Source organism: Astatotilapia calliptera, chromosome 22 (assembly GCF_964374335.1).
Source record: "Astatotilapia calliptera chromosome 22, fAstCal68.1, whole genome shotgun sequence".
In the NCBI taxonomy this organism is placed as follows: domain Eukaryota; kingdom Metazoa; phylum Chordata; class Actinopteri; order Cichliformes; family Cichlidae; genus Astatotilapia; species Astatotilapia calliptera.
The window spans coordinates 23,779,577-23,802,462 of record NC_137442.1 but is presented as its reverse complement, the minus strand read 5'-3'; the positions used below and the strand labels follow the sequence as shown (position 1 = coordinate 23,802,462).

Sequence of the window (22,886 nt, the reverse complement as noted above, 5' to 3'; positions counted from 1 at the left end):
AAATAACAACGCCTGCTCACTTCTGTCACTGATTTTCCACTGCGTTACCTCTCTCTGCAGAGAACCCTAGGGAGTCTTGCTTTGAGCCCGGCCTGGTGCGCAATGGGACACGGGTGGGCACCAATCTCAAGCTGGGCTCCACCGTCACCTACCACTGCGACAGTGGCTACACACTAGAGGGAGACCCAACGCTCACTTGCATCATGGGGGTGGATGGCAAGCCGAGCTGGAACAAACCCAAACCCATCTGCATTGGTAAACACTGACATCTGGAGACGGTTGTTAGGAACACAAACCACATCAGCGCTTATAGATTTGTCACGTGTAAACATGTCTATACAATTAGGCTATTTTTCCCATAGAGCAGTGTCCTACAGGTGTATGTGCAAAGCTGTGTGGGTTTTGCTAACATTAATAGTTGTGCAAGTGCAGCTTTAATTTAAAGAGTGCTGCTTATTTTGCATATATTCTCCTCACGCTCACAGCGGAACTGCTCTCTGATATTCCCATGACACGACTAGCTCACTAGTTCACCCCCCGGGAGAGCTCGTGAAAGATCCCTGACACCACAGAATCGTATGGCCCTCACAGTGTGAAGCTTTAGTTGTATGCCAGGTGGAAGACGAGCTCATACCACGCAGATTTTCACACGTGGGGAAACAAGGGTTCAGGGTACAAGCGTGTGCTGAGCATTTTTTGGGGGGGTTTAACCAGTAGAAGCAATCCGGATCTCAGCACGCCCAGGCTAACCCAGACGGACACTTAGAAAACATTGCAATTTCACTGTGACAATCACTGGGGACATCTTCCACTGAAAGCCCAATCAGACAAGAAAAGTAATTTAGGAGTGATGGAACAGAGGGGATGGAAAGGTAGGAGGAGGGGGGAGAGAAATGGAATCTTCCACTTCTGGCTGTAGACCTTCCTGTCATGTTTGCCTTGTCCTTTCCTTTTTTTTTTGGTCGTCTCTTTTTCATTTCTCATTTATGTCTTTTTGCAGCTCTATGTGGTGGACAGTACACTGGTTCAGAGGGAGTGGTCTTGTCTCCTGGTTACCCCGGTAACTACAGCAGCGCACGAACCTGTTTGTACTCTGTAGTCGTGCCCAAAGATTACGGTAAGCCAAGAAGTGAGAGCGTTCTTTTACACTCTTCCTGGCAGATGTTTTATTGTGTGTTTTTGTGCCGGTGTATAAAGGTGGTTAATTATTGGTGCTTAATTAAGATGAATTTTTTTCTGTAATGCCAAAAAATAATAATAATAATAATTCCTTATCAGGCTCAAACAATGCTCAAGTACCTCACTGAGTTATACATATTTTTCAAGGCTGAAGGCAAGAGAATAAAAAGAAAAACACTTGAGATTTTTTTCCCATAACTAAATATTTTTAGCGAAAGCTGCACCAGAGAGAGAAAGTTTGTGTCAAACTTGTAAAAGCTCCCATCCTCTTTCAGTCCTTACCAAATGTTTTTTATTTTTAAAATCACAGAGTGATTGATAGTCCCTATATTCATCGGTCTCATTGCTACACATACTTTTTTACATCACTGTGGAAGAGCAATTTAATCACCAGCTTATACACTAGTCATATAACACGTCAGTCAGAGGCACGCATCCACCGAAATATAATTAGATCCAGTGTTTCCGAAATTTTGCAGCTTTTTGGCATTTCCTTCTTAAAGGTCACAGTTTTCTTCCAATATGTGATGCCATACTGTAAGAGCGGGAATTTATTCAGAAAGCAAAGGGTGTGGGAAGAGGAACACAACACAGCACAAGCACGTATATTCAGATTTAAACATGTTTCACTTGCCTGCTCGGGATGCCGCTCCGTTTCACTTTCTATCTCGGGCGCTCTGTCTTGCTCTCCTTTTATCTCCTGCTTCCTCTTCTCTTCCCTCTGGCTCCTTAATGAGTTATCAGCACCATGCCTCTCGAGGGGCAAGCTCACGTCCTATCATTGTTAAATTACACCAAAAAAGCAGTGGCGGGCATGTGTTTGGCTTCTGGCTACTTCACCCCAGTCTTTTGAATATTGAGGTCATGACGCTCATTCAGAGGTCCGGCTCTGCTCCAAAACGACCGGGCACCTATCCTTCTTGGAACCTGTCGGCAGCGTATTTCGCTCGGCCGAATCAAAGCGAGAAAGGAAATTGAAATAATTAAAGTCCACATTTGCATTTTCTTGGAAAATGACAGCGAGGCCCAAGGCAACTCACTTTGTCGTGATGAGCCACAAATGCTCTCGCCTCCATTCTTGCCACTTCTCATTAGGCTGATGCACTAATGCTAATGATAGGCTATTTTCTTCAATGCAGAGGACAGGGTGGGTGTTGCCACAATGACTGGGTTCTCTTATCAGAGACGCAGATGAAGAGGATGCACAAATAATGGGAATCGCTGAAGATGAGGCTGGAGATTATAGATGCTGAATCATGTCAAATAAGTGGATCTCAGAACATAAGGAACCACACTTTGATGGAGGAGCAGTAGTCCCCTCTTTCACCTCTGCTCTTTTTTTACTCTCCACCTGCGATATGTGCTGCGAGTAAACGAGACAGATTGATTGTGGAGGGGCTGAATATGTTCAGGCAACAGCAGTGGAAAGGGTTGGTTGAAAGGATGAAAGCACTGTAGTGGAGATTTAGCTACACATTGTCATTGCAAAGCCTTTCATCTCCTGACAGGCAATCAAGGCCAGACAGGATTGCTGATCTCTATTGTAATATCAGGTTTTTTTGGCTGCGTTGTCATAACTGGCAGTATTATCTAGCTTGCTTTAAAGGAGAGTTTTTGATTACAAACGGTGTTGAAAATATTCTTTTGGATGATGAGTACTTTTATTTTGTTTTGTTTTTGAGTCATTTCTTCTCTGATGTCAATTTCATGACTGCGTCTGTTTTTCCTAGTGGTCTTCAGTCAGTTCGCCTTCTTCCAGACGGCCCTGAATGACATCGTGGAGGTTTACGATGGGGCAACGCAGCACTCCCGCGTTCTTAGCTCGCTCTCTGGAGCACACACAGGTACCCACACACGCACATTTCAGATGCCTGAATACGCGATTCCGATTTCAGCAGGTATCAAACTTGAGGGAGGCAAAAAATAGAAGCTATTTGCATGCAACTAGAGGTAGGCAAGACGTGACTCATGCACATTTGTATAGCTTTGTTTCATCTTCAGCACTAGCTCGTTCCAAATCAGTAACAGTGGTTTGACTATTTGAAGCCATTATTCTTGACATGACAGGGGACTGAATAAAATTGTTGTCTTAGACTTATCCTTCTCACAAGGATCCGTTTAAACTCAGAGACACAGTGCTGACGCAGACAGAACCGCGGTGGCTGCAGGTGGGCTCCACTGAGCTGTAACACAATTCAGCAGTGACAACAGGAGTCACAGGGATAACATATCTACAGACAGGCTCAAGCCTTGCATGAGCGTACACCTGAATTGGTATTACACAAATTATGTAGTTATGTAGGCAAACAAGTGCAGTGATCCACAAGGTGCCTGTTTATGCTATAACTTCTACTTTTTTAAACTAGTGGAACAACTGGATAGATACTTTTTTTTATATTAATTGTTACATGGAAAGATAAATAAGATAATATATTATGATATACAAAGAAATGGAAGCAGAGATTGTAAACACAGGGTCTTGCTGGGAGCTAAAGGATCTTTAAGGGTTTATGACGTCAGCCGCTAACAGCTTGCTATGTAAAGTAACGGTGTTGCACTCGTTCCATATATATTGCAATACGATGCCCTCACATGCCTGTGAGCACGTGTGAATGCTTCCCTTTAAAACTATTGCATATTTGCAATAGGTGGCCGGTAGAGAGTGACCTCACAAAAAAAAAAGTAATAATTGTATTCCTGGAGCTCAACCTACCTAATGACATTAGCAATTACAGGAAAACCTTCAAGTTTCGTAATGATGTTATGATTCAAATACATTTAAACAAGCACTTTACCTTCACTTTTTTTGAGCTGATATCTGTCTCTTCCCATTACATTCATGAGTGGTGCTAAATAATCTTAAATTCAGTCATTTATTTGGCCGTGTCTGCAAAGCTAGACTTGCACAGTGTAGTTCTGCTCGTGCTTCTAAGCCACAGATGATGAGCTACGGCACGTAGATAGTACTGCTTTAACCAGACAATCCATGTTCGGTTTGTTTGGTAACTTAATTCCAGTTTTTGTTTTCTGTCATTAGGTCAGCGTCCAAACTTAAACTTAACCTATACTGTCATATTTGAATCAAGTGCGTGTTGCAGACAAATACAACACAGTGGTTCGTGTGTCACTAGTGTATAAAGAGCCCACTTGTGTAGCAGTGCTGAGTAGATGTCTACAGAAAGTGGAGCACACATACGCACACAACTCACTAAAAGAGAGTTATGAGAGTGGAATATGGTAAAAAAGGACAACAGTTTTAAGGTTAAAAGTTAAAAGGCAAAAAATAACTAAATGTGTGCCATATTATTTTTGATGAATGGATGTCATAAATACTACAACTGCACTGATAGGCTATAAAAGCAATGGCTGTAGTCGGGGAGGTTCGACCTCTGAAGAGGGTGTGAGTGAAAAGGTGCCGAGTTTAGGGCACCCCTCCGTCTCAGCCTGCCCTCGCCCTGTGGCTTGACAAAAGCAAAATGATTACTTTGGTTTGTGTCCAGGGCAGCCTCAGAAAATCCAGTTTACAGCTCAATAAACAGGATGCTATATTAACTACGGACTCGAGGCAGCAGGTTCGCAGAGCTATCTAACCAGGCATGGCAGAGCAAAGCTGACACACTTTGGCAAGGGAAGAGAGATTTTAGCCCACACGTTGCCACTGAATTAGGCACAAACCAGAATCATGTATCTCCATTCACCATACCAAAGCAGCAAAGCTTACAAATCTACTAACATTTACATCTGCAAGCGTACATCGCACGGAATTAGCTTCATTCTTTTTATTTATTTTTTTTCTGATGTATTTCACCTTATTTTCACCCACTTCCTGTCCTTGTTTTACATGGTTCTTATCAGGTCCACACTTACTTTAGCTGGTAGACTTTATTAATACCATTATTTGATCAGTTCTTGTTTCTACTCTGATTTAGATTGTGGAACTTTTGTCTCCTGTGTTTTCAGTTGAATCTGTTTTTCGTCACACATGCTGTCATGTCAAAATAATAGACATTATCAGTATGTACAGTACAGTTTGGGGTTTTTGGTTAATGGCAGGATGGCATTTGCCAAACATGTTAAATCACAGAAGTCAAAGCACGGAGCATTTTTCTGTAATTATGCAGACCTTGAAAAACAGATTCTCTACTAAATGATCTCAGTCAAGTATTCAGCTGTATGCTTTCATTCCTTTTATGCTTATTGAGGTAAAATACTTTCTCTACAGAGAAATGCCAGTGATTCGGAGTTATCAGAGGCAGTGGGGACAAACAGAATAAAATAAGAAGAAATGAAATTTGGAATAAATTAACAGTAAAAAAAGGTGTGAATTAGAAAAGAGAAGAACAAAATGACTGATTCAAGAAATCAAGGACACCTATCTAAATGCTAATTTTTTAATAATCGATTTGAAAAAAAGAAAAAAGGGAAGAAAATGGCAGTTGTCTCTCTCCTGGCCATATAGGACTAGAGTTTGCTAAAGTCCCCTTTCAGCTCACTGCAGAATAAACACAAAATGTAACTTAAGAATTAAAATTCACCACCTGATATCCGCACTTGACTAACTCTTTTTTTAAATTCTAAACCTGTTGTTTAGTTGTGATTTTTAACAACCAGAATTTTTCTCGCTGACGCTGTTTATCAGTGCACAGAAGTAACTAGCATTGAAATTCAGGCACTGATCCCAGCCAAAGTCAGACTTGACCTCGTTAGCCTTTCACATGTCAGTGCTGAAGATCATTTTAAGGACAAAGTGGTCGGGATGCTGGACAATGGCCAGAGAGCCAGTAAGTTACATGCTGACACGTGTTTGCTCTTACTGCACGGATACTTGCCCTGTGCAGCAAATTATGAAACACTGTCACCATGACAGCACACAGCAAGGGTTCCTCTAATAAACTAGCCAGCGTGCTCTGGGATCCAGCAGTGGAACCTGAACATTCACGGTGATGACTCATTAAGAAACTGTGCCACTGGAGCTATCTCAGGACACTGCATTTAAAGGTGCAGAAGCTCTCAGAAAGCCTAAGAGCACAGAGCAGACTCACTGAGACTCACTAACACAGACACGCACACATCCACACACAGATGTTGCCTCTGAGGTTAAGCACGTCTGCCTCCCACTACAGTGTGACAGCAAGCAGACATAGAGTAATGAGATTCACAGCAGAACGCCAGTCAGCACCACACTGAGAGAAAGACAGAGAGGCAGAGACAGAGATGATCACGCTTTGTATCATGTTCTGTGTCAGTCAACAAATTTTACACCACACTGGATACATCATGGGGGTTCTCCTTTTGTGTAATTACAATATGGGCTAATGGGGATTGCAGGGGATCGTATGGGTAATTTTTAGGAATTAAAAAACAAAACAAAAACGTACTCTCAGGATTTGTTTCACAGTTAGATGTTTTTGACCTCAGTATAATCACATTTTATTTGACTAATGCTATCAGAGTAAAGAGTCTCGTAATGTGGCGAACCCCTTAAATTCTTAGTAAACTGTCCTTGCGTGTAGTTTAAAAATCAAATTTTATACCCAAAGAACAAAGAGCACTATCAAAAGGCCTGCTCACACCAATTACCCAAAGCAATTTAAGCTGTACAGTAAGACTTCCAGGAGCTTGATTGTGGAGAGCCTTAGGCAGCAGGTGAAAAATGCAACCTTGAATTTGATTCCGTAATTCGGAAACAGCCCGGGACAAAAAGTCACAGGAGGTCTGGTCACTGCAGCTGCTTCTCCAGCGCTTAAAAGTCATCTGACACCCCACCTTATAAATTATTGGGGAACTGAGGAACTCTTGAGAACTAAAAATTGGAATGTGAGTTGCCTTAGCCCAGCTGGAATAACACAAACAATTATCAAACCGGGAAAAACAAGAACATGATAGAGAGTGAGGCTCAAACACTGATCAAATGCAGGTTTTACGCTTCGGGACATCACTTGGTATAGGCAGACTGCAGTCAGAGGCTCAGCTGCACCCTCACACAATGCTATCAGTGCCAATAAGCAAGATTACCATTTAGTCACAATGTACCTGACAGATATTTCTGGCTTTCCTACAGGTATGGAAGATAAACAGAGTACTCTGTGGCTGCAAAGTATTAAGCTAATCTGAATAATCAACATGCATTTGCATGCACCACAGATGGTGCAAAGCCTTCTATAAGCATGTTATATTTTCACCCCAGTGAGTTTTTCTGTGAAAGCGTAACATCACCGAGCACAGCTCTAGACCAAACAGCAAGATTTCACTTGGATGAGATACCTACGTGTTTTTTTTTCCTCTTTGCACTTTCCTGCAATGCAGTACATGAATAGCACTTCTAAATATATCCATATCCAGAGACCTACAGAATGTCCTCTTTCCCTCAGTCATTGCAGATTCCCTAGCTCTTGCATTTCTTTAATTTTCATGCTGGATGTGCAGAACGAGTTCCTAAAAATAGTCTCCAGGATTCACATTCAGGAGGGAGGAAATTAACAGAGCTGGTGATTCAGTGACCAGAAAGCAACACAAACGTAAACTGATGCAGAACAAAGCGTTTTGCTAAAAATTTGTTTGCTAAAAAACCTTGATCTTATCGCAGGTGAGTCGTTGCCATTAGCAACCTCCAACCAAATCCTGATCCGCTTTACCTCCAAAGGCCAATCCAGCTCTAGAGGATTCCATCTGGTCTATCAGGGTGAGTGTGCAACACACACACACACACACACACACGCGCAATCACACACTCCGAAACAAATTCTGTTACCTTTTTTTTAATTCCCTCTCTTCGAACACCCCCCCTCCGTGTCCATATCAGATGACTTGCTGAGTGATTTTGCAAGGATTCACCTTCAGCCGCTGTCTCAGCCGTGATGTGCTCGAGCGCATGCATCTGCAGAAGCTGTGCGAAAAAGTTGTGCTTAAACTCTCCCGTTGTTCTTTTCCCCCCCAAGAGGGGCTTTTTTGAATTCTTATTTCCCTTAAACAGTGCACTGTACCAGAAATGACATTTGCTGTAGATATCCAAAGGCAGTGGCAGCCCCGAAGAATGTTTAATGAATAAATAATACTTTTTTTTTTCTTTTTTTCTTTTCTTTTTGGCAAGTACGCTGAAACAACGCCAAGGAAAAAGCAGAGCTGAATATCATATTTTGTATTGTCTGTTCTGGGCATTGTGATCACACTGACATAGACACTAAAAAGAAATCACAAAATCAAGCAGTGAGATTTTTCTATTGTATATTAAATGTGTAGGTAGTTTACATTTAAAGAGTAGCTGCTATGCTCTTTTTTTTTCCTGTCATGGTGAAATAATAAGTTTTAAATAATTAGCATGACGCCGTATGTGCAGGTAATCCATGTGAGTCAAAAGATAAAGTTTCATGGGTTGTAAATGCTTAGAAACAACAGACTTCTCCACCTTTGGCTCTGGATGATGTAAACAAAGGTGGAGATTCCTAATATGTTCATCTCAGGCACACAGTTGGTCATATGTTCTGTTTTTATTGAGGGAGCCAATCAGAAGACTCCTGGTTTAAAAGGCAAGGAACTAAAACTGCTTGAGCCCCTACTCAAATGTAAAGCATAGTAGGTCGGTATCTCTAACTCCAGGTTACGTAGAAGCACAGCAGCCTTTTACACATTATTTAATTTAAAGTATCCTGCATAATGACTCAAATCAAATCACATCACCATCCTACCTGTTTACAGCCGTGCCGCGGACCAGCGCCACCCAGTGCAGCTCAGTCCCCGAGCCCCGAAATGGCAGACGAATGGGTAACAACTTTGCCGTCGGCGCCGTGGTCCGCTTCGAGTGCAGCCCTGGTTACGTCCTGGAGGGATCGAGCGCTATCGAATGTTTAACCGTTCCCAATGCCCTGGCACAATGGAACAGCTCGATACCCAGCTGCATAGGTAGGACACGGATACTTAAAACACACAAAAACATACACACACTTGTTTTAAAGTCAGGCTGTAAGCTTTAACTCCACGTGTTTGATATCCTAATATAAGCATTTGTTTAACTGGACTCTAATCCTGAGCTGAGTTCTGCTTCTTTTTGTTTTCTTTCTACCTCAGTTTATTTGCCTTTTCACTCACTCTCTCCTTCTGTCTGGTTCACATACTTGATATTTTGAGCTTCAAGCTTCCATCTTGACACAGATGTGGGCTGCCAGCCATCGCCTGTAGCTATACAGTGAGATTCAGCCATGCAACGAGCAGGTGGCAGGCACTGCTCAGGGTCACAAATACACACCGATGGACATACACACACACACACAGATGCGCACACAGAAACCAACATGCTTATACGAAGACACACTCTCATACACAGCTTACAGCTGAAGCAGATGCTCCTGTGCTGTCGCCAGATGTGACTTGAACAAGACAAGCTGGGAGGACAATGTCTGAGGACTGTAAACACTCCTTAGGAGTTTGTGTGTGCAAGCACAAACCAGGCGGATCATGTACAGCATGTCGTCGTCGTGTACATTTTGATTCTGGTTCTGATATGAGCATGTTTATTACATGATCTGTTTCTCTTTGCATTTTGCACACTGTTAAAGTAACTTAGACCTTAACCTCATCCTCTTATCTCACAGTTCCATGTGGAGGTAATCTGACCCAGCGAACTGGCACCATCTTATCTCCTGGATTTCCTGAGCCCTACCTCAACAGCCTCAACTGTGTGTGGAAGATCACAGTTCCCGAAGGATCAGGAATCCAGGTTTGTACAATAAAGTTTCTGGTAGGCATCAGACCACCTCCTGGATGCTAGGATTGGTAAACCAGAGGCAGATTCACCAACGTTAGCAGTCAGTCCCCTAAATCCCTTTCCAATTCCACATGTTGCCCAAGGAAACCCCGCTCTGATTATATTTATGGAAAGTAAAATCACATTTGAAAATATTTTACAACGGCATGTTATAGTTAGAGTTTGGCATCTATGCTGGGGTTCTGGGTTGGTGAAGGTTTTCTATAGGTTTCCTATAGACATAAAGGATATAAGTGTAAGACCACATTTGTTTTTCTGCCAACACATTAGCTTTCATTGTCTGAGCTACAGCAGCCTGTTCTTGAGCATGCAGAGTAATCTTTCTAAAACTGTCTCTGACCACTTTTTTAAAGCCATTCACAGTGGTTGTCCACCTCTAGCTTCTAGCCTTTATGATCCTTGTTGTTTTGACAACAGACCTCTGTGTGACGAGATGCTTTCAGCTTACCAAAGACCAATTAATGGTGCTGCACACAGTATATAAAGGTATTGCTTTTACAGGCCTGTCAGTTGTGGGGAGCTGTGGGGTGATAGTGTCTCTGGGCCTTTTTAAAGGCTCCGAATTTAATTTGGCAGATCACTATACCAGAACCTTCAGATTGTACAACCTGAAATAAATTTTCCTATAATCACCTCTTCAATTACTTTCCTTTTCCTTTCCCGGGAGTTAATTCAGTTTGCATATTCTTATTCCGCGATGCGTGCGTGATGGAATCTCATGGAACCTGGGCAAGGTCCCTGTGGATCTGCCTGGCAGAAAAGTTTTTAGGCTTATGCTTCAGCTTCTGTGCTTAATAACCTCAGTGGCGTCCCTCAGCTATTAGCTCCCCTACCTCAGCTGACTGTCCTTGCAGGTCAAATACACAACATGGCCCAAAGGCACACTTAGCATGCCACACTTCACGCCAGCATTTGTTTGGAGGGGAAGTAGACCAGAAATAACAGCAGAGAGCTGACACTGTGTAATCCTCCAAAAGGTAAACAGCACAAAACTTACATACGCATTTCTCACTTTGGAGGTACAGTCAAATGATAGTATGCCATCATTTTTCTTTGTAATATTTCTACAGAGAGAGACACATTTGCACATTTGCTACACGGTCACTGCAAACTTAAGAGAGTTTACGGCTCTGTATCTATGTCTCTGCAGCAGAATCCTGCCCCCCTGTTCCTTCTCTTTTATGCAGACATCTTTTTTCTTGTTGCCTTCCATTGCGCTCCTCCACCAGCTCCCCGAAACACATTAGATTGGAGTGTCACGATCTAGAAGAGAACTTAAAGGAGCGAGGTGCCTTGCTGGCACATTTGCTGTGGCCCCCTAATGAAAGATCAATCTGTGATCTGCCTCGTCTCTCCGGGAGCCCGGTGCACCAGCGCCCCTACAGCCCCCTTAATTGGCTCATATCCGATCTATAACCATCAGAAGCAGAGAAGACAGCAGAGGAATGGACGTGAGAGGGAACAAAAAAGGGGAGGATGGGAAGGAGAGTGGGGGGAAAAAGAAAGGACAACAAAGACTGAGGAAAACAAAATCCATTGTCAGTTTCATAGAATTTGGCATGTTTTACTGTTTTTTTTTTTCTGTTTTAACAGCAAAATAAGTTTTGGTATCTAGACTGCTACTCTTATAGCATGTGGTATTTTGGTCTTCCTACTGGTCGCAACTGTCATTTGTAGATTTAGTCTCTTTGAAGAATATTCAGCATTCGCCACATGTCGCACAGTCTTCTTAATTTAAAATCCAATTCCCACCACTTGAACGCAGTCGGAAAAGGAGGCGAGTCTAATTAAGCATTGCCTTATTAATCGTGTCTTATTCTTTGGCTTTTCAGACATTTCGTGTCCTCTTTATGTATTTTGAAGTGAATTAAAAATGTCTGTATACTCTGAGAGGCTGTCGCAGCAATCTTAACTACTGTTGTTTTCTCTGGAACCCCAGTGAGCTGTACATAGAAATATCTTTTTTTCATACTTGGACTATTAATCACTCTGCAGGGTTATGTTTTTTCAGGCCTTACCCTAAAGGAAGAGTAGATATAACCAAATACCATGTTTTTAGTCCTTGACTTACAGTAACTAGCTTCACATACTTTCTTTCGTTCTAATTTTCTTGCCCATAATCCTCCCAGATCTGCTCCCTCATCCCTCTCTCTTTCTTTCCTTACTGTTTTTTTTGGTCTACATTTCACTAATTGTGTTCCTCTACCGCCCCCTCTTTCTCCCTGTCTGTTCCCTGCCTCAGATCCAGGTAATCAGCTTTGTGACAGAGCAGAACTGGGATTCGCTGGAGGTGTTTGACGGAGGCGACAACACTGACACCATGCTTGGCAGCTTCTCGGGTATTGCCGGATATGCATTTCTATATATCCCTTTATTTTCCTCAACGTGTCTAATGTGTGCAACCTTGGACATAAAACATATTTTGAAAACAGCCTCATTACTTTTCACAGAGCAGAGCCTGCAGTCTGGAAGAGATATTGTGTTTACTAACCAAAGCATAGATTTCTTTAGAAAAAAAAAGACGGCTGCCACATGTAGCTCAGGTTCAGTTCTAATCTGGTACAAATCTTGCTGCCTTTGGACAAAGGTTATGTTATTCTTTGTGGAGTTGAGGCAAATGTTTGTTTACAGTATCTTTGCGACTCCTGTCAGAGCGAGAATGCAACAACAGGGAACTTATACTTGGAACAAGACCAAAAGTAAATGTTAGATCTGCCCTGAAGTAAAGAGATGACAGAAAAGTGGCACACTAGTTTGAGTTGCTAATATCAGGTTACAGTTTTTTCTCTCTTTTGGAACAGTTTTTGGTTTTTATCATCTGAACACTTGCTAAAATATTGGAATAAATTCTCTACTTGTGAAAAAGTCAATGGGTCGTACCATTGTGCCGCTAACAGACGCGCTTTTCAGCTGTTTGCCTGCAACTCACGCATAGTTAGTTATAGTGAGCAGCTATAGAGGAGATAGCATTCCTGAACTCCACTGTTAATCTTCTCGCAAAGGCACGACGGTCCCAGCTCTGCTCAACAGCACCTCCAACCAACTCTACCTCCACTTTTTCTCTGATATCAGCGTGTCTGCAGCTGGATTCAGGCTGGAATACAAAAGTAAGTGGTGTGGGAAAAAAACATGTTCTTCAAACAGTGGTTGTTTCTTCTTAGAGTGACATTAAGGTTTATTTGATATTTTCTCTTGTTGTAATTTGATATTTCTTTTTGTTTCTCCCTCTCCATATTTTTGTTTCCATTCATCATCCACTTAGCCGTGTCTTTGACTAACTGTCCAGAGCCTGTAGTTCCTATGAATGGTATCAAGGTTGGAGAGCGCCTTCAGATGAATAACGTGGTGTCATTCCATTGTGAACCAGGATATACGCTACAGGTAAACTCTCCAACTTTCATATAGTTCTGTCATGTATGACCATCGAAAATAAGCTGAATCTCACCTTCGATAGTGTCTGTCTTGTCAGCCCTGCTTTTGTTCACTTGCTTGCTCATGCTGCAGTTTTTTGTTTTTTTTTACGGCACAAGAAAAAGAGAAACAGAAGTTGAATAGATGGACTTGGTCTTCTGGCTATTTTAGTTCATTTCAATTTTTCTTGCAAGTGATCACTTTTATTCTCTATAGTCTGTTGCAAACTTGCAATAAGGTAGGCAGTACCCTGGCTTTGGCTTTAACAGGTGCCATGTATGGGTTCTGTATTATGTTCTGTAAAAGCCAGATGACTAACTTGGAAGTAAATCATGACCAATATAGGATTTTAAGACCTATACTGATGACTGACACTAGTGATTTAAAAAGCCAAGCTCTTCTTCTTCTTTATTTCAGAGACAAAACGGATTTCCCCAACGTGTATTATGTGTAATTGTGTATTTACCCATTTACGTTATATCTGACTCTTATTGGATCAGCTGGTTGTTGTGTTTTTGGCAAACGTGTATTGCCAAGAATAGTGGATAGTGTCAATTCAACTATTCAATATCACTTCTCATATCATGGTTCAAGTGATTTTCCTAGTTCTGCCATGATAAATGCTAGCAAATAAGTAGCCACAATAGCTAATATCAGCTGATGATGAAGAAAAATGGTACTAGATAGACTTAAAGTCAGAAACTTCACACAGACAAGAGTGAGACTTAAACACACAAATTCATAATCAGATTATTTAATAATGTGATATATTAAATGGCACTGAAATGTGTGGGACTTTGCAGTGTGCATGACATTGCGCACATTGTGATATACTGTCTGATTTGTGACGATAACATTAGCAGCACTAGCATTATCAGTATTCCTTTGGTAAATAAAAACACGGTGGCGCAGAATATAATTACACACTGCTGTGGCCGAGTGTTATATTTCAGTTTCACTGACACAAATAGAACTGTTTTCTAGATGAAGAGCTGCCCTGATTAGCACAGCTGTCATCTGTCTTACCTTCTGCCTTCTTACCAACTTGCTGTCACAGAGACGGTGGTGCTGCCGCCAGCTAGGGCTGCAGACACATTTAGTCACAATTGGCTGCATAACACCTTACAACCAACAGTGAAGCTGTGTTGTACATTCATAAAATGTAAGTAATATCTATAAGCAAGAGTTACATTTCATTATGTAACTTACTAGTTTTGTAATTTTATACCTCTAAACTTCCCAATAAGCTTATAAGAAAGTTACCATCCAAATTCAAAGTAGGCATGTTGACAAGTGTCCTCGGTTTATTAGCTATAATATGAAGGCCGCGACGCTTGTGTGCTGAGAAATCAGAATTCTGTATTCCCTTCAAAAAAGTGCTCCTGAAGTCATCTGTCCTTCAGGAGACAGATGGTGACATCGGAGGAGAACACTGGGTACAGTAGTTCACACAAATTCTATTTGTACTCCATTGAGACTATGTGTCTCTGTCAGTTTTCACTCCTTGTTCTCACATTAAAATGCCAGGTTGGATTTACGTCACCCCTATTTTCTCACTGGTTGTGCTTAGCATTTTCCTTTCAGTAGACTTCATTCAGTAAGCTCGATTGGTCCGGTGGCAGTGACGTGTTTCCCTAAAATGACCAAATTTCCAAAAAGGTTTTGGGAACAATGTGCGAACAGTCAGCTTCACAAGGATTAACAATATTTTTTTGTGTGTGTTTATGTTTAGCATTGCTCATCAGATCACATTATTTTTATCACTGAGGTCTAATAAATAAATTGTACAGCATTTCTAATTAAATTTGTTTTGTAAATGCGTTCTCCTGTGTTAGTTCACTCTATCAGCTGGCAGACTGCTTTTCCTCTGCTTTTACACCAGACATACCGAGTCATGTCCTAACAAAGATATCCTGTATAGCTGTGACTGTGCATAAAACCTATCCCCAGCTTCAGGATTACTGTTCTTTCAATGCTGAACAAATACCTTCGTAATAAATGTTATAGCCACAGACTTCTGAGATTTTGTTCTAAAACATTGAACATTTGAAGACTTCTAATGGCCTGGCTGTCAGGGTTTGTCTGATTATAAACAGTCTATTTTGTCAGTCTGTTATGTTCCAACATGCACATGTGACATTTTTAAGCCATTTTCATGACAATTTTCTAAGAATTGCGTTAAGTGCTTTTAAATTTTCTGAAAAATGCCAGTTTTTCATATTTGGCTTTGTAGAATTTTTCCGCACTCTTTCCCTGTCTTCTTCTCGCTCTGTATGATGCTCTTTATATGCCGCTATTGTTCTCTGTCACTTCAGATGGATTTAGTCTTTTAGGCACCACATGAAGTCATGCAGAGAAAAGCAGCAGGATCAAATAATTGGAGCAACAGATGAGTGACAGTGGAGCGAACAAGTTAATTCATTGCCTGCTCTTTTTTTCCCTGTACTTTTGTCTTTGTGCATGTGTGCATGGACGCTTCTCGCAGGGGAACTCGCACATCACTTGTATGCCTGGAACCGTCAGACGATGGAACTACCCACCTCCTCTCTGCATAGGTAAAAATGCCTTTCTTTACTTGCTCCTTGTGTCCTTGCCCCCTCCTGTTTGCTTCCTGTGTCTTTTCTAAATACCAGCTTTTTCCTTTTATTGGGGATCTTTCGCTTTAAAAGAACAGCAGCCAGGTGATTCAAAGTATTTGAAATGAATTACTTTATTATTAAACAGTATAGTGCAGATGACAAAGTTCCTCCCAAGGTTGTTCCCAATCAAAAATCATTAAAACAAGACAGCAAAAGAAAAGGTTATAGTCAGTTGTTTGTCTTTTTGCTTGAGGCTGTGCACGCTTTTGCACTTTTAAAGTGAATTTATATTGCTACCTTGAAAGCTGAGCGAACACGCTGAAAGTAACTGCAAAAGCTCCTCTCTTTAAGTGTTTCCTGTCTGTTAGAACACCTTGACAAAGTGGTTCCACTTATTGGAGCAACCTACTATACCCTAATTAGTTCCAACTCACACCATGATTGGTTGAAGTCGGTGGGAGATTCATCGTGTTTACAGGCATCAGCAGTTTCCTGATTACCTCAGGCTTTCACTGCTACAGGATTACATTTAACCCTTCACTTGTTCCTTGCAGAGACACAATGATACATCACCTTGATTTTCTCTGTTTGACACATAGCCTGTTTGTCCCATTCATTTCTTAATCTTCCCCCCTATGTTTGCCTGTTTCCCCCTCCCAACAGTGCCTCTTTCATTCTTTTTCATTGAGTCAGCTAATTCTTTTACCACTAGCTGCAGTACACTTTCATCTCGGCGACATGATCTCTTGCTCTTTTCATCCTCTTTGATCTCATCACCTTTTTCCTCTAATTATTTCCGTGCATTTTTTAATCTCTTTTGAGACTTAGTCCTTGATTTCAATCAAAGAAATGCTTTTATTGAATAAGCTGTTTAACATAAAAGGAGGAAGATGAAGAACAGCAAAGTACACCATACTTGGCACCGCTAAATCACATATCTTGTGATTAATAAAAGTATGAGGTGGCTGTAGAGTTCATTGGTGGTTGAGATACCCTGTCCAGTTGCTGTCATCTTTAGATGTTAAATGTTTAACACATTTATCAGTATTTTTTAAGTTTATTTTGATATCTTTAACATAAAATACATTGCATTTTATCATTGCTAATAAGATCTGTAAATATTTTGACTGGAGTGAAAAAATTGTAGCTTTAAATTCATTTTCACCTCTGTTATACTTCAGTAAAAGGATGGTCATCCTTTTTTTTTTTTTTTTTTTTTTTACATTTTGACAACTTTATTTATGATTTTCCAATATGAAAAAAGTGCAGAAAAATATAACTCAAATTGCGATTACAAATACTGCCCTTGTAAAACTGGTTGCGCCACGCAGTGGCAAACCAGTTGGATGCAGGAGAATGTGTAATCTATGGGCACAAAAAAGAAAGAAAAAAAAAAGTACTACCATGTGAACAAGGCAAAAAAACAAACAAACAAAAACAAAAAACAAAACAAACAAAAACAAAACAAACAAAAATAGAATAAAATAAACACATAAATAAAAGGGGGAGGCTGCATTGTGCACAGTTCTTTTTGGCTTGCTACAGATAGTGGGTGGCATTAAAGAAAGAAAGAGAAATAAACCCAAACACAGATAAAAGCAGTATTACATCATACTTCAGTAAATGACAACCAGGTTTTGTAGTATTTACTTTGGGACCCTCTCAAACTGTATCTCAAGTGCTCTATGTTCAAGCACCTCATCACCTCTCTCACCCACATCCTTTTTTATGAATCTGACGACTGAGCAGATCATTGTTTTGTAAAATAGTTGTAATGTGGCTGAATCACTTTTTTGCGGATGTTAATGAAATGCTTTGTCTGGACTCTGCCAGCTCAGTGTGGTGGAATTCGGGAAGAGATGGAGGGCATGATTCTCAGTCCCGGTTTCCCTGGCAACTACCCTAGCAACAGTGACTGCACCTGGAGAATCTACCTGCCAGTTGGTTACGGTGAGAGACATGAGAGGCTCTTGCAGCATGTCACGCTGGCATTTCTACACTAAAGAACCTTTAATTATGCAACTTGTAAGGCTGGACCGTGGAGTGACAGTGTTTATACATGTAGATTTATCGTGATAATGACAGTCGTGTCTGGAAGGCTCTCAAGAGGTAGTCTAAAATAAATGCAACTATCTGGAGCCTTAGACTAAAAATAGTGGATAAACATTTTTGGGGAAGTTGGCCTTGATTAAATTGTGTTTCAAATATTGCTGAAATGTGTAGCATTATACACATACAATGCTATATTAGTTATGCTAGGTGTGGCTAACACTAATGGAGCTAGCACCATTAGCCCTTCTTTTAAGCGTGCTAGCTTCCAGAATGTTACACAGCCTAAATACGACTATTCTTTTCTACATGAAGGTATAATAGAACTGCATTGGTTCATACAGCTGTCATGACAACTTCTCAGGAATAATCCGCACTCATATTTCTGGTGGGGATAAGTGAGGGCAGCATTTAGCTACTCGCACAAAATAGGGGTGCTCTCATACTTTTTTTTAAGTAAGTATAAGAGCACCACAATCTACTTTACCACATTTACCTTTTTTATTTCATGGATGAAATGTGCAACAGCAGTCTGGCAGCAGCCACCTGACAGCAGTCACCTTAACAAGCTGCTTCCTATTCACTCAAGTAGGTTTCTGATGTGACTAAGCTACAATACAAATCCTTGAGTACCAGCATGCGTAAATCAGCTCCCCTGTAAAAACAAAAATAAAGGACATTCAGTGTCATTTCATTTTTGGCATTTTTTTTTTTTTTTAGGATTTTTGTTTATTTCTGGAATAATTGTAAACAATTGTTTTCGCCTCGTCCATTCACTCTTGTCAATTGAGTGCTACGGCTGAATTGCAACCATTTTCTGCACATAATAAGAAGCGGAATGACTCGCCTACTTTAACTTTGATAGTATTTTTGGGAGAACAATGCAATTTTGTTTTTTAATGGCCATTATCTATTTCTTATAAACAGGAGCCCACATACAGTTCCTCAACTTTTCCACTGAAGCCAACCACGACTTCCTCGAGATACGCAATGGGCCCTTGGAAACAAGTGCTGTCATTGGCAGATTCAGCGGCCAGGATGTTCCCTCTTCCCTTCTCACCACCTCTCACGAGACCACAATTTATTTCCATAGTGACCATTCGCAGAACAAGCCTGGCTTCAGGTTTGAGTACCAGGGTAGGTATCCAAATGGCCTTTTAAAAGATCGGGAGACTAAAGGTGGGATATAATCTGAACTTTTGGATTATGTCTGAGAAAGCAGACTTATTATATGCTTTTAATACTAAAAATAACAACCAAAAAATTTTACCCATTGCAGAGCTGGGCCAGTATCAATATTTAGAGCTACTTTGTTCTGCACGCGTTACTCCAGCACCTGTGGCACTTTTAGGCTGCTTCAGTCCATTTTTCCTGTTACTGAAATGTGATTCAGCAGAGGAGTGCCGAATGCACGTATCAGAACTAATGCAGAATATCAGAGCTATTTTGCGTGAATTGAAGCAATTCCAAAATCAGTATAAGAGTGAAAGCCACAGTGATGAATTTCATCTTGCGGAAGGAAACGAATCAATCATTATCTTCAGGAGTGTTTACTTTTATTTCAGCAAGTACACTTAAGTACTATTAGTGTCGCTTCAGTGTGAAATTTATTCATGTAAAGCCATAACATTACTGAATTAGTGCTATAACTGACTCTGAAGAACTAATCAGCGCAGAGAGGCAGCGAATTCCCCGGATAAATAGCTGTATATAAAACTGCTGATCACTTCAAAGATTGCTTTAGCATGTGCCAATAAAAGGCTTCATTGCATATCTGCACGTCTGCAAGGAATAAATTCCCCCGGTCCGCAAATGCAACAGGCACACTAAGTTTGTGTTTCGTGATTCAGCAAACGAGCCAGCAAATCGAAAGGTAGCATTGTGCATTTACATAATTATGTGTACATTAGCATATAAATTCAAGCATTATATTTGCAAATACCAGCCCTCCCCTCCCCTTTTTTGCAATATTTGCATGAGTTATCTCCTACAAAGAGAAGCTGTGATCCATAGAAATCAATTCCTTTAGTCATATTTATATTCGTGCTTTTCAAGGCTCACTGCTTGCCCTGGTTTTGTATCCAAAAGGAAAAAAAAATAGGAATAAGAAAAGTAAGAATTATTTACCCACGCTACCTCTGATGACTGCATCATACTCCTCTGGTACAAGTCAAACCTGCCTTAGGCATTTTTTTTTTCCCTCCTCTGAAAACTCCTGTCTAAGAAGGCGGAGGGGGATGAGGAGGAGTGAGTGGGAGGTTGTGCCTAAGGAACAACAGACACATGATGAAGGGGAATTGAAAGTGGGAAATAAAAATAGAGGATCCTCCGCTATAACAGTGTTGTTGTCTGGAAGCTGAGTATTCACACATTAAGGCAAGTCGTTAGTGGTTTGAAAGCTACTGTTAGCTAACTTCAGACAGTAAGAGAAAAACTATTTGAACATCCATGCGGGTAGCGTTCACAACCACAGCAATCATCAGAACAGTGAGCCTTTAGGAAACGTACTTTCCTGATCGACTTTGTTGATGTGAAAATAATATGATTCTCTGTTTAAGTTTCATAGCTGTATGAATGTATCTAGCTTTAATCGCAAATTTCTCTTCTTTTTCCCTTAGCTTATGAGCTACAGGAGTGCCCAGATCCAGAGCCTTTTCGCTACGGGGTGGTGGTGGGTGCTGGCTACAACGTGGGCCAGTCTATTTCCTTCGAGTGTCTGCCCGGGTATCAGCTGACGGGACATTCCATCCTCACCTGTGAGCACGGCACCACCCGCAACTGGGATCACCCTTTCCCTCGCTGTGAAGGTAAGTGATGCGAGCAAACAAGAGGACAGCTGTGCGCAGAACTAAACGAATAAAAAGATAACTTGCTTTTAAAACTGTAACGTATTGAACTATTACATCATTAGAGCAAAGTGTGGCCATGGAGATAATAATTATCTATTATGAATAATGTAATTAAACTGAATTATTATCCCCTATTAATGAAGCAAAGCACTCCTCAGCGAAAAATCAATACCGCGCTAAAGAGAAGCGGAGACAAATAAAAGATGAATAAAAGAGAGGCTCTATTGAAAGGAAAAGTAATGGATGCTGTTCTTTCGCCTCGTCCTTGACCCACATTCTTGCGTCGATTATTCAATAAGGCCAGCAAAATTACAGAGAGAGGTGATGGCCGTGACACTGGAACTTTGAATGGGCGAGCAGGGAGATAAATGGGAGTGAAAGGAGGAGCAACCGAGTGAAAAGGCACCGGGAACGGGAGATAGAGTTTATTCTCGCACTCGTGCTATTTTCTTGTATGTGGGCTTTTTCATGAGTCACGTCCAGTTTGAAGCTGAAAGATTATTTCCAGGGACCTGAAAGAAAATTATACTTGCATGTGTGCGCGATATGCTTCTTGTAGTATAATAGAATTCTTATTCTAATTATGTTAATGGGAAGAATTAGTATTGTTATTATTCAAATACTATTGCATTGTCCTATGATATCAGTACTTAGTATAAATGAACTGTTTATTTTTGTAATACTGATAGATAAAGCATTTAATATGCTTCATTTCATTCTGGCTTAATGCAGTATTTTCACTAATGAATACTACCCATTAAAATGCATATATGTAGTAATCTGTATGCATCCATGCACTCAGTATTTTGTGTATTCATGTGTACTCAAAGTGGGCATATGCTTGTATGTGAAGATATGTGTTTGAATAAGTCCTGACTGTTGCCATATTTCACTTTTGCCCTGATGCTGTGGCCTGGTTTGTGGTCTGATGAAGAGGTTAGAGATACCTCTGTTTAATGGCATAAATGCACCTGTGAACTGAACCACACTAATGCCCAAATAACATTCGGTTTAATGCTAAAACAGCAAGAGTTCAGCTATTAAAGCTGCAGACAGGTCATTCTAAAACACAGGGTTTGATAAGGAATGCTTCCCGTAGTCCCTGTTTGCTTCACATAAAGTGACAATAAAATAATAGAGCAATAAGCTTTTCCGTCTCAGGGTTGTGCGCAAACATGCAGATTGTGGTTTCCGTGTGTCTTTGACCGTGCGCGTGTTCTGCTCTTGTTGAATTTGTTGAACAAACACACGAGTGAGCGAAGAGAAGCCCATGTTTTATAACCACTTCAATAATTGCAGGCTATTTATAGCATACTTGTGTAGTGCATACTTGTCGTGCAGACTCTGGATAACTGTCAGATGAAAACCCATCAGATGCAGAATCAATCCAGGACGAATCACTCAGTCCTGAAACCCCCAGACTACCAGACTCGTCTTCAGGGAGCGCATAGAGCAAATCCAATTCTGATTTATGTCCATAACTCTGTTCTTTCTCCCGTCCATGCTGAAGGTTAGCTCGGTATGCGTGGCAGTAGAGGCATAGCATATTGAAAATTAATAACACGTAAAAAATACTCTTCTCAATGGGTATAAATGTTACTATTTAAATTTGACTTCTTTTTGTTATTTTGCCTGCACTAGCCCACTTTGCATTATTATCATGTCTCAGAACTAGATATTAACTAGATATTTGTGCTCTTGTTTGGTCTCTTTGTACTTTTTATTTAGATTGTTTTTTTATTTTTATATGGTTACAATAAATAAAATAAATTCTATTAAAATGATATATGTATATCAAATACTTGAGAAAAACACCTTTTTCAGTTTAACCCTTTTGTCTATGAAAAAAATTAAGTCTGCAAAATAGAAAAAAGGACTTCTGTTATTAGCATCTCTATTAGTACCACACTAGATCGTTATTATAACCATAAAGCACTTAGTAATCCTTTATTTCAGTTTCTATAACTGTTCCTTTAATATCCTTGCCATTGCCACCTATACTAAGTTGTACATGAATTAAAAGCTTAGTATGCTTTGTCTCCATAACTACCCATTCTT

The 22,886-nt window shown here is 40.6% G+C and overlaps 1 protein-coding gene and 1 long non-coding RNA gene across 2 annotated transcripts in view; both read left to right on the top strand.

Moving 5' to 3' along the window:
- Positions 1-703: 703 nt before the first annotated feature.
- Positions 704-9,066, top strand: LOC145423647 (uncharacterized). The gene is made up of 3 exons (XR_013904707.1): positions 704-1,117; positions 2,910-3,023; positions 7,766-9,066. It is a non-coding gene; the product is annotated as an uncharacterized LOC145423647 (long non-coding RNA).
- A 573-nt stretch (positions 9,067-9,639) lies between these two features.
- Positions 9,640-22,886, top strand: part of csmd2 (CUB and Sushi multiple domains 2) — a 76,667-nt gene continuing 63,420 nt past the window's right edge. The window contains exons 1-9 of the mRNA XM_080295851.1: positions 9,640-9,652; positions 9,768-9,892; positions 12,183-12,279; positions 12,943-13,047; positions 13,158-13,321; positions 15,837-15,906; positions 17,764-17,880; positions 18,907-19,116; positions 20,598-20,786. Coding sequence (XP_080151977.1) covers positions 9,640-9,652; positions 9,768-9,892; positions 12,183-12,279; positions 12,943-13,047; positions 13,158-13,321; positions 15,837-15,906; positions 17,764-17,880; positions 18,907-19,116; positions 20,598-20,786 — 1,090 coding nt within the window. The remainder of the gene's footprint in view (positions 9,653-9,767; positions 9,893-12,182; positions 12,280-12,942; positions 13,048-13,157; positions 13,322-15,836; positions 15,907-17,763; positions 17,881-18,906; positions 19,117-20,597; positions 20,787-22,886) is intronic.